The sequence below is a fragment of the Podarcis vaucheri genome (genome assembly GCF_965113315.1).
Source record: "Podarcis vaucheri genome assembly, chromosome: 18".
Lineage (NCBI taxonomy): Eukaryota > Metazoa > Chordata > Lepidosauria > Squamata > Lacertidae > Podarcis > Podarcis vaucheri.
The window spans coordinates 3638203-3650384 of record NC_138756.1 but is presented as its reverse complement, the minus strand read 5'-3'; the positions used below and the strand labels follow the sequence as shown (position 1 = coordinate 3650384).

General features: G+C 50.1%; 1 protein-coding gene across 1 annotated transcript in view; it reads right to left on the bottom strand.

Annotated features, from left to right (window-relative positions):
- Positions 1-5264: 5264 nt before the first annotated feature.
- Positions 5265-12182, bottom strand: part of NR2F6 (nuclear receptor subfamily 2 group F member 6) — a 28368-nt gene continuing 21450 nt past the window's right edge. The window contains exons 3-4 of the mRNA XM_082206593.1: positions 11445-11969; positions 5265-5844 (exon numbers count right to left, since the gene is read on the bottom strand). Coding sequence (XP_082062719.1) covers positions 5570-5844; positions 11445-11969 — 800 coding nt within the window. The 3' untranslated portion in view covers positions 5265-5569. The remainder of the gene's footprint in view (positions 5845-11444; positions 11970-12182) is intronic.

Genomic DNA, 12182 nt, shown 5'->3' with positions numbered 1-12182 from the left:
CTTGCATTGCTGCGGGTTGGACTAGATAACCCTAGGGGTCCCTTCCAGCTCAACATTAGCTGAATCTTGAATCAGCTCTCACCCACCCCAAACGATAGGATTTCATGCCATTGTGTGCGTTGCACTTCCCTGAGGGGCAAAGGAGTTAAACAGCAGCCAAGAATAATTCTTAAACTTTTCGCCAGTGTTTCTGCCGTGTTTTCATCTAATTTGTTCTCCCTTCCCAAGTGAAGCCGGTGTGCTGATAAACCCATCACCCGTCTTCCTTAGGAAATTCCCAAACATCTTGGCAGTTTCATCATTATCTCCGCACACCAATATAAAGGTAAAGGGACCCGACCATTAGGTCCAGTCGTGGACAACTCTGGGGTTGCGCGCTCATCTCACTTTATTGGCCGATTGAGCCGGCGTACAGCTTCCGGGTCATGTGGCCAGCAGGACTAAGCCGCTTCTGGCGAACCAGAGCAGCGCATGGAAATGCCGTTTACCTTCCCACCGGAGTGGTACCTATTTTATCTACTTGCATTTTGACATGCTTTCGAACGGATAGGTTGGCAGGAGCAGGGACCGAGCAACGGGAGCTCACCCCGTCACGGGGATTCGAACCGCCAACCTTCTGATCGGCAAGTCCCAGGCTCCACGGTTTAACCCACAGCGCCACCTGTGTCCCTTCCACACACCAATATACCTGCTGATAAAACTTTTTTGGGGAACGGGACGTTCTTGACGCATGTCCAAAAACGCCGAGTGGCATCGCGATTTCACATGCACAGGAAATCCAGAGAGGGACTTTGCTTAGCCAAGTTTCAACTCCGCAGGGGAAGATCAGGTTTTGGCAAGGCAGGGCAGCGAACGGCGAGAAAAACTCTCAGACCCGGGGGAATTAATTGGCACACACAAGAGTAAAAATACGGAGAAGTCAAAGTGTGAATAGGGGGTAGGGGGGGCGTACGATCCCAAAACAGAGACACCCCTCCCCCAGCTATCAGGCGGCAGACTCCCGAATATTCACTCCCATTGATGTAGGTTCAAAACAAACCGTCCAGCGCCCCATCTACTGACCTCATTCATCATTGTAAATATACGACCCCATTTATGCATGTTTGGGGGGTTTATCGATTTGAGTGTGGGGCAGTTGGGGGTTTCAGGGGGCTGGGGAGGGGGGTAACCAGTTGTGTGTATGTGTGTGTTTTTAATCGTTCCTTTAATAAAAGTGGGGAAAGCTGTGGAGATCCAGTGTGTTTTGTAGCCGTTTTGAGAGCGAATTGCAGAGCTGAAAGGGCCCCCCGGAGGTCATCCAGACCAACCCCTCACCCTGCGATTACAGAGGATCCCCGAAAGATGTCGGCTTTCTGTGGTTTAAAATTAGTACGTGGGAGCGCTGGTTCAGAAGATTCACTGTCTCCAAATAGCTTTCTCCTCCGTGAATTTGTCCAATCCTCTTTTAAAAGCCATCTCGGCTGCTTCCTGTGTGAGGGAGTTCCACAGTTTAACTTTGCGCCGCAGGAAGGACTTTACCTGTGCTGAATTGTCTTAAAACAATAGCACCGCTTCTCCCCACCCCCTCCAAACCCTTTCCCCTCCAATAAACACAAACCAACCACTGCCGTCCTTTTTTCCCCCCTAAGAAAAACAATATTTATTGTTTCATTGGCTGTGCATCAAATCAGAAAAGGAGGCGTCTGCAACAGAATCAAACCCGCCAGCTGTTCCTTCCCCTCTTTTCGACATTTTGGTTGGCACAAGTCACCCTCTCCATCCATCCGGACACCCAAATCCGGCTTCCACGAACGGGGAGGGGGAAGGAGAATTAATGAGTAGGATTTGTATCCAAGAGACCTTGAACTCGGGACCACTAGCCACACATGCCGGACATGGCCCCAGTGAATCGAAACTTTGGGGGGACATTTCTCTCTCTATGGCTTTTAATTAAGAGCGGTACCCAAACTCCCACGGAAATCAGAGAGACCTCAAAGTGCATAGTTTTTAGTTTTAAATTGGGTCCACTTACTGCCCGTGAGTTTCAGACAGAGAATAAACCTGGGATTAATGGAACTGTGGGAGGGGGGACCTGGAAACTTTCTGCTACACAGAGCCCATGCTCTGGCCTTTTTCTCAAAAGAGACCATTAAGTTTATAGACCTCATGGTTCTGGGCTAAGGGCTGCTTCACAACTGAACACAGGCAGGCAGCGGTTCTCTGCCCACCCTCTTCGGAGTTCGGACCAGGCAATTTCTGCATGGAGCCCCTGGCAAAGCTTCCTCTTAAGAACTTTGCTTTCAAACAGGACTTGAAGAATAAGAGGAGCTATATAGCAGCAGCTCTAAGCCATGGTAGTTCAATGGAGCCTCCAGTTTGTAGCGCAGTCTACCTCTGATGCTCGGGGGCACGGGATTGGCCAGTGTGGGTCAGGTGGCAGATTCAATACACCCAGTCTGGACGGGCCGAGCTCTGCTCGGGTCAGCTGCAATTCTGGGGTTGGACTAGATTGCCCTTTGGTTCCCTGCCAACCCTACAATTCTATGAAAAAAGCAAATTTCTTTACACCTCACCTGTGTCTTTCCTGACCCGGGACGTTCTTCAGGAACCTCACATCATACAACTGGGATTAAAAAAAAAGCACATCTGATTTTCACCATTTTTTAAAAAAAACAAAAACATAATTTTATTCCAAGCGCAGAATCTGAATTTCCTTGATGCAGAATTTGGGGATAGATTGCATAGATTACAACCGGTACTTTGGATCTGGGAGACCTGAGTTAGAGGCACACCACTCCCATGGACTTGTAGAATGCAGGGGGGAATAGTCCTCTGGCCTCAGTTTTCCCCATCCGGAAAATGGGTTTGAGGGCAATTCATACGGGCGACACTGAGAGGACACACAAGCCAAGCGGAGATCCTTAGAGCAGGTCTGCAGGCTGGAGGGAAAAGAATGATCCATGAGAAAAATAGCAGCAGGGGGGGTTGTTTTCGGTTTTTAGTGTCTCAGTCGAAACTGATCCGACCGGCAAAGGAAGCCGGAATCCCGTTGCGAAAAGAGTAAGATCGCTGTTTTTTCAAAGTTGTCAGTATATTTCAAATTGCATGCAGCTCAAAACTATTTTTGCATAGCATCTTCAACAAACATGGAGGGAGCGCCCCCCCCAGCCGAGGCGGATTTCCCCCACTGCGGACGGAGGAAGTGGGGCAGGTAGCTTCCATCACAAGTAAGGGGGCAGCGGTGCTGAGCATGTCAAAATGTGTCTCGTGTTTGTGGTGGACGGGAACCTCCAGGTTTGTTGTCCAAGTGTTGTCCAAGCAGCTTGTTTATCCAGCCTGGTGTTTTACGCTCTGACCGGGAGCCCCTGAGAAGAGGCGGCTCACAGCACACACCCCATTTGAGACCCCTGGGTCTTTCTGAGTTTTGGTCCTTGCCCCTAATGTAAAATTCTAGTCCTCATGGAGTCTAAATCAAGAGCCGATCTGTAAAAGCAGGAGCAATTGGAGGTGTCTTTGTCCGAGCCACACCCAGTGCTATGTTCCCTTACACTGGCTGGCAGCTTCTCCCCAGGGTTCGGGGGCAAGGGGTCGTTTGCAGCCCGACCTGGAGGAGCTAGACACTGTGTGAGTGCCTGGAGGCGGTTGGAGGATGGATGGCGGCTAACAGGTTGAGGTTGAATCCTGACAAGGCAGAAGTACTCTTTTTGGGGGACAGGGGATGGGCAGGTGTGGAGGACGCCCTGATCCTGAATGGGGCAACTGTGCCCCTGTTGGACCAGGTGCGCAGCCTGGGAGTCATTTTGGACTCACAGCTGTACATGGAGGCACAGGTCAAATCTTTGTCCAGGGCAGCTGTTTACCAGCTCCATCTGGTACGCAGGATGAGACCCTCCCTGCCTGCAGACTGTCTCGCCAGAGTGGTGCATGCTCTGGTTATCTCCTGCTTGGACTACTGCCATGCGCTCTATGTGGGGCTGCCTTTGAAGGTGACCTGGAAACTATAACTAATCCAGAATGTGGCAGCTATACTGGGGAATGGGAGCGGCCGCCAGGACCACTGGTCCTGAAAGATCTACTTTGGCTCCCAGGACGTTTCCAAGCACAATTCAAAGTGTTGGTGCTGACCTTGAAAGCCCTAAATGGCCCAGTATACCTGAAGGAGCGTCTCCACCCCCATCGTTCTGCCCAGACACAGAGGTCCAGCTCCGAGGGCTTTCTGGCAGTTCCCTCTCTGCAAGAAGTGATGTTACAGGGAACCAGGCAAAGGGCCTTCTTGGTGGTGGCACCTTCCCTGTGGAATGCCCTCCCATCAGATGTCAACAACAACTACCTGACTTTTAGAAGACATCTGAGCGTAACCCTGTTTAGGGAAGTTTTGAATGTTTGATGTTTTATTCTGTTTTTAATATCCTGTTGGAAGCCGCCCAGAGCGGCTGGGGAGGCCCGGCCAGATGGCCAGGGTATAATAAATTATTATTATTCAGGGTGCAGAGGGGGTGCTCCATCACTGAGCTGTGCCCCCATCCTGGAAGGCTGGCAGTACCCGGACAGTAATGCAAGATTCTAGTCCTAGTGTTACTGGCAGTGAATCAAGACTCTGGTCCACATGAGTCTGAACTGCAGGCCGATCCAAATAGGAGCACGGGAAATTTTACTGAGTCCGCGTAACCTGGGGGAGCAACTGCCTGGGTCTTCTGCCCCCCCCAAAGGTCATTAAGCTGAACATGCCAGAGGCTGGACCTGGGGCTTTCTGCACGCGCCTAGGGGCGCTCTCTGCTTGCGGGAAAGGAAATTCTCCTATTTGCCTTTGTTTCACGCAGACGTCTGGGAAGTTTGCACGTTCAGTGCACCCCAAACTAACGCGCCCCCTCACCTCACCCCATTACAACAAAAAGTTTTCTCTCTCAAAATACCTCCCCGCTTTGAAGTAAGCGGAAATCTGGCTTATTTCCAGGCGAAAAGGCTTGCAAATCTGCACTGGGGACCCAATCCACCTCGGTCACGGTTCACGGCTGCTTTGGGGCTCCCCGTCACCCCAGACCCCTTGGCCACACTGGCTGGGGAGTGGGGTGTCCCACACCATCTAGGAAGGGGCATCATGCGGCAGAAGGCAGATCAAGAGAAATGGGGGTGAGAGGGGAGGTTGGGAGAGGAGTCAGGCTCCCCCCCTCTCTTGAGGCCCAAGTATCAAGGAAGTTGGGGGGCATAAGCCCCCCAGCAAGGCCTCCGGGGGAACTGTCCGTCTGCTCGAAGCCGGAGTGGATAAACGAAACGAAACCAGGAAAACAGAACCAAAGATGCTACATTTCCCGCACCCACAATGGAACGGAAAAGGAGACATTCCCAACGGACGCCCACCCTCTCTTGGCACTGGGGTGGTGGGGGGTAGAGGCAGTCACAGCAAGGAGGGTGGCCCCCCAACCCACCCCCCGAAACGGGGGAAAAATTGCACAGAGTTCGCCGCCTCGATCCGGGGGAATCGGGTGGTGCCGGGGGACATCCAAGCTGTCGGTGGGCGGCCGCGGGAACGGGCAGGGCAGATGTGGGGCGGGAAGGCAGGTCCCGGCAACTCCGCGCGCTCGTCGTCTCCTCACTGCCCCGTCCCGTAGGGCCAGTTGAAGGTGCTTCCCGAGAGGAGCATGTCCCTGATGAGGGTCTCAATGGGGGTCTTGCCCACCAGTCTCATGAAGAAGAGCTGCGAGATGAGGGAGGCGGGGACGGCCCGCAGCGCAGGGAGGCGCAGCAAGAGTCTGCCGAAGCGCTGGGGCTGCGAGGGGTACTGCGAGCGGACGTACTCCGTCAGCGCCACCTGCGCCTTCTCCTGCAGGCTCTCCACGTGCGCCGGGTCCGAGAGGCCGCAGGCGTCTGAAACAGAGGAGACGGTTATAATAATAATAATAATTTATTATTTGTACCCCGCCCCTCTGGCTGGGTTTCCCCAGCCACTCTGGGCAGCTTCCACAGAGACCAAAAATACACTAAAATGTCACACATTAAAAACTTCCCTGAACAGGGCTGCCTTGAGATGTCTTCTGAATGTCAGGTAGTTGTTTATCTCTTTGACATCTGGTGGGAGGACATTCCACAGGGCGGGCGCCACTACCAAGAAGGCCCTCTGCCTGGTTCCCTGTAGCTTTGCTTCTCACAATTAGGGAACGGCCAGAAGGCCCTCAGTACTGGACCTTAGTGTCCAGGCAGAATGATGGGGGTGGAGACGCTCCTTCAGGTATACTGGACTGAGGCCATTTAGGGCTTTAAAGGTCAGCACCAACACTTTGAATTGTGCTCGGAAACGTACTGGGAGCCAATGTAGGTCTTTCAAGACCGGTGTTATGTGGTCTCGGCAGCCGCCCCCAGTCACCAGTCTGGCTGCCGCGTTCTGGATTAGTTGTAGTTTCCAGGTCACCTTCAAAGGTAGCCCCACGTAGAGCGCGTTGCAGTAGTCCAAGCAAGAGATAACTAGAGCATGCACCACTCTGGCCTGACAGTCCGCGGGCAGGTAGGGTCTCATCCTGTGTACCAGTTGGAGTTGGTAGACACCTCCCTGGACACAGAATTGACCTGTGCCTCCATGGACAGCTGTGAGTCCAAAATGACTCCCAGGCTGCGCACCTGGTCCTTCAGGGGCACAGTTACCCCATTCAGGACCAGGGAGTTCTCCACACCTGCCCGCCCCCTGTCCCCCAAAAACAGTACTTCTGTCTTGTCAGGATTCAACCTCAATCTGTTAGCCGCCATCCATCCTCCTTAGTGTTCGCGAGAGCGCTATCCTGTCCCCAAATAACCCTGAGAACCGAGGAACGCAGATAGACTGCCTGTAGACCTGGAGGCTCCACAAGAACAGGCCTGGCTGCTGGATCAAGCCAAAGTGTGACCAACAGGAAGAAATATGATTTAGAATATGATAGACAAAAATGGAGTGAAGAGTTAGGGGCACAGATAACAAATGATATATGGGAGTCAAGTATAATATCAACAGACATAGCCTCTGTGGATTTAAGACTGAGACTTATTCTGCAGAAAATAATATTCAGAGTCCACTGATCTCCAGCAAAAACTATACCAGAGGAAAATAACAAGTGCAGACGACTGCTGAAGATGTGGGAGTAAAAGTGCGAACTTGGTACATATGATGATGAATTGCCGGACGATAAGGTCATTTGGTGCGAGGTGAGGACATTTATAGCAAGAGTAATAAAAAGAGATTGTTATGTAGGCGAATTGAATTTAATTCTAAATTATATTCTGGAAATGTGGGAGATTACAAGGGGTCAAAAAATAAATAAATGGATGTACCGTGCCATATTCGAAGCAAAAAACTTGTTTTGATGAATTGGAAGAGCCACAAAAAGATTCCATTGAGCACATGGATTGATGATATGGACAGTCTAGCTACATACGAACAAACTGCATGTCAACGCAAATTACGAATGGATAAATATGAAGAAATCTGGAAGGAATATTTAAGCGATAAGGCGGACAGTGGTGGGAAGTAGGGGGTTGAGAGGTGGGGAAATATTGTAAAAAAGGTGTAGTCATAGGTATATCAGTATTCAAATCTGAATTGTTAAATTGTGTTATTAGTGCTGGTATGGTTTTTGTTGTATGTGTTTTTTGTGGTTGTTCTTTGTATTGAAAAAACGATTAAATATATATATATTTTAAAACGTCAAAGTGTGAGGGGGGGATAGAGACACGTCTCTACTCCTGATAAGCTCCGACAGTAGAGACTCTCTCTCATGGTGGCGGGTTCAAGCCCTACGTTGCCGGGGGTTGAGATAGATGACCCTCGAGTCCCTTCCAACACTACAATTCTATGATCCTGTCCTCACAGTGGCTAAATACCCGTGAGAAACTAGGAACCGAGATAGATTGCCTCTGGACATGGAGGTTCCACAAAGATACCAGAAGAGGCTGGCTGCCGGATCAAGCTGAAGAGAGCAGCCCATTTAATCTGGAATCCTTTTTACACAGTGTGCAATTACCCACAGCATCTTAAAAAGCAGAACAGCATCTTAAAAAGCAGAGACATCACCTTGCCAACAAAGGTCCATATAGTTAAAGCTATGGTTTTCCCAGTCGTGGTGTATGGAAGTGAGAGCTGGACCATAAAGAAGGCTGATTGCCAAAGAATGGATGCTTTTGAATTATGGTGCTGGAGGAGACCCTTGAGAGTCCCATGGACTGCAAGAAGATCAAACCTCTCCATTCTGAAGGAAATCAGCCCTGAGTGCTCACTGGAAGGACAGATCCTGAAGCTGAGGCTCCAAGACTTTGGCCACCTCATGAGAAGAGAAGACTCCCTGGAAAAGACCCTGATGTTGGGAAAGATGGAGGGCACAAGGAGAAGGGGACGACAGAGAATGAGATGGTTGGATGGTGTTCTGGAAGCTACCAGCATGAGTTTGATCAAACTGCGGGAGGCAGTGGAGGACAGAAGTGCCTGGCGTGCTCTGGTCCATGGGGTCACGAAGAGTCGGACACGACTAAACGACTCAACAACAACACAATTACCCATTAGGAACCCAGATAGACTGGGCATGTAGGCTTGCACTCTGCCTCGCCACAAGGTGGCACTGCCTCCATGTGCGCCACTCGCAGACGAGAAATGGCAAAGAGCGCGCATGAACCACAAGCTCTGTGGCCGGCAGAGGGTCCCGTTGCTCCTCAGTGTCCTTGCAGCTTCCGCAACGGTCATCTAAGCACCGGGATTTTGCCAAAGCCAGGGAGCCGGCGAAGCAAAAAGCTTTGCCAAAGCGGAGCTGCAGGGAGCAAACTCACCATGACCCCAGTTGCTCTGGGTGCCTTCCAATCAAGAACACCTCAAAACACCGGTCGCTGAGATTGTTATTCTCAGGGTTCTGGGTTCGAGACCCACGTTGGGCGCAAGATTCCTGCACTGCGGGCGGGTTGGGATAGATGACCGCCGGGGTCCCTTCCAACTCTTATGATTCTATGGTCACACATTAAAAGCTTCGTGATGCAGGGCTGCCTTCGGAGGTCTACAGAAAGTCGTATAATTTATATCCAATAATAATAATAATAATAATAATAATAATAATAATAATAATAATAATTTATTACTAATAGTTCATTAAGGGACGCGGGTGGCGCTGTGGGTAAAAGCCTCAGCGCCTAGGGCTTGCCGATCGAAAGGTCGGCGGTTCGAATCCCCGCGGCGGGGTGCGCTCCCGTCGTTCGGTCCCAGCGCCTGCCAACCTAGCAGTTCGAAAGCACCCCTAAGTGCAAGTAGATAAATAGGGACCGCTTACCAGCGGGAAGGTAAACGGCGTTCCGTGTGCTGCGCTGGCTCGCCAGATGCAGCTTTGTCACGCTGGCCACGTGACCCGGAAGTGTCTCCGGACAGCGCTGGCCCCCGGCCTCTTGAGTGAGATGGGCGCACAAACCCCAGAGTCTGTCAAGACTGGCCCGTTCGGGCAGGGGTACCTTTACCTTTACCTTTAATAGTTCATTAGCGGTCTCATTATTTTATTTTATCCTTCAGTGGCACCTCCCCTGTGGAATGCTCTCCCATCAAGGAGATCAAAGAGTGACACAACTTTTACAAGACAACTGAAGGCAGCCCTGCTTAGGGAAGCTTTTAATGTTTAATAAAAGGTAAAGGTAAAGGGACCCCTGACCATTAGGTCCAGTCGTGGCCGACTCTGGGGTTGTGGCGCTCATCTTGCTTTATTGGCCAAGGGAGCCGGCGTACAGCTTCCGGGTCATGTGGCCAGCATGACTAAGCTGCTTCTGGCGAACCAGAGCAGCGCACGGCAACGCCGTTTACCTTCCCGCCAGAGTGGTACCTATTTATCTACTTGCACTTTGACGTGCTTTCGAACTGCTAGGTGGGCAGGAGCAGGGACTGAGAAACGGGAGATCACCCCGTCGCGGGGATTCAAACCGCCGACCTTCTGATCAGTAAGTCCTAGGCTCTGTGGTTTAACCCACAGCACCACCCGCGTCCCATTTTTAATGTTTAATAGGTTATTGTATTTTAATATTCTGTTGGAAGCCGCCCAGAGTGGCTGGGGAAACCCAGCCAGATGGGCAGGGTATAAATAATAATTTTTGTTGTTGTTGTTGTTTTTTCCAGATGTGCTGGGAGCTGCCGAGAGTGGCTGGGGCAACCCAGTCAGATGGGCAGGGTATAAATAATTAAATTATAATTATAAATAGACCACCTCCTCTGGTCCTTTTTTTTTTTTTTTGCAAATATTTTTTATTACATTTTCTATAAAGACTTCCATCTTTCCATTTTCCACATCACGTATTTTAGTTTGTTGAACCTCCCTCCACTCCTCTGACAGTCATCCATAATAATTCTCCTATTTACACATTTCTTAATATATAGTATCACCTTTAAGTAATTCCTTTATATCCTTATTTACATTTTTGCGATATTCCTCACTTTTCACAAAGCCTCTTTAAAACACACTAGCGTTGTATTCTCCTCACATATAGTTTTCAAATACTCTCTAAATTTTCCCCAATCCTCCAAAAACTTATGGTCTCTTTGAAGTCTAATTTTCCCCGTTAGTTTGTCTAATTCCGCATAATCAATTAGTTTATTCCTCCATTCGTCCAGAGTCGGTACTTGTTCTTCTCTCTGGTCCTTTTTAGAAATAAGGAGTCTTTAGAAATATTTTGTGGAATACAGCAGTGCCTTGGTTTTCGAACTTAACCGGTTCCAGGAATCCGTTAGACTCCCAAAACCGTTCGAGAACCAAGGCGTGGCTTCCGATTGGCTGCACTACAAGCAAGACACCACATCGGACGTTCGGCTTCTGAAAAACATTCGCAAACCAGAACACTCACTTCTGGGTTTGCGGCGTTTGGGAGCCAATTTGTTCAGGGACTAAGCTGTTTGAGAACCAAGGTACGACTGTATTTGGAAAAAAATATCATGGTTATATGAAAACGTGTGTAGGATTTGAAGTATAGCAGCAGATGAGAGAATTGGTAGGTTAATCATTTAGAATTAATGTATCTAATGGGTAAAATGTAAGTCATATAGCCGCTTAATGAGGAAAGGAAAGAACTCCACGGAATGGAAGTCAAAGGATATGAGAGATTTGTTTTGAGTTTAAAATAATTTCCAAAAATTGAAAAGTTCATTTAAATGTTTTAAAGAAATAATCAAATAATATCTTAAACAACCATTATATTATATTATATAATTATTACCTAATACTTATAACTAATTGCACAATTGTGAAAATAGTTAGATGATGATAATTATTATATTATAATAATAATACTGCTATACAATAAAACTGTTGTTGTTGTTACTGCTCTGCTTCTTAGTACTTCTGTGATTTCATGCCATTTTGATTTACTTCAACAAAGCATTTTCATCCAGAGAGAGAAAAAACCTCCAAATCAGGGAGCAATTCTGCAACAGCCCAACACGCGGCTTGGCTCACTCGCTCGAGCCGCCTCAATACAGCCGGTGTGCTCACCTGGGGTGAAGAGGGCGATGGCTTTGAGGCAGCTGTACTCCGCTAGGTCCACCTGCAGCCGGTTGAGCTTCTCCACCTGGTCCTGGAAGATGCGGATCTGGTCCATGAAGGAGACCACGCGGTCGGCCGACATGGGGGCCGCGTGGAAACCGGCGGCAGCCAGCAGCGGCGCCATGTGCAGCGGCAGCGCGGACTGCGCGGCGTTGAGGACGAAGAGCTCGCTCCAGCTGAGCCTCAGCAGCGCCACCTGGTCCGAGACGGGCAGGTCGGGGAAGAAGGGGATGTTTCGCGCCCACTCCACCGTGCTGAAGAGAAGCCGCGCCGCCAACTCACAGATGTTATCGATGCCCATCACGCTGCCTTGCTGGGCGTACTGGGAGCTGAAGCGCGCGGTGGGGTAGGGCTCGGCGCGGAGGAGCTGCGAAATCAGCTCCGAGACGGGCTGGCCGTTGTAGTATTCGCCGCTGGGCAGGGCGTTGGGGCTGGCGCTGGAGTGGGTGGGAGGGATTCGGCCCCTCTGGACGGCTGAGGGAAGCAAGCAGAGAGAGCTGGTTAAGGCCAGAGTGGTGCATGCTCTGGTTATCTCCCGCCTACTGCAATGCGCTCTACGTGGGGCTACCTTGGAAGGTGACCCAGAAACTACAACTAATCTACCTCTCTTTCAAATCAGAACCAGTGAAGGTGGTGAAGGTCCTGTGTGAGTGCCTGGAGGCGGTTGGAGGATGGATGGCAGCTAAC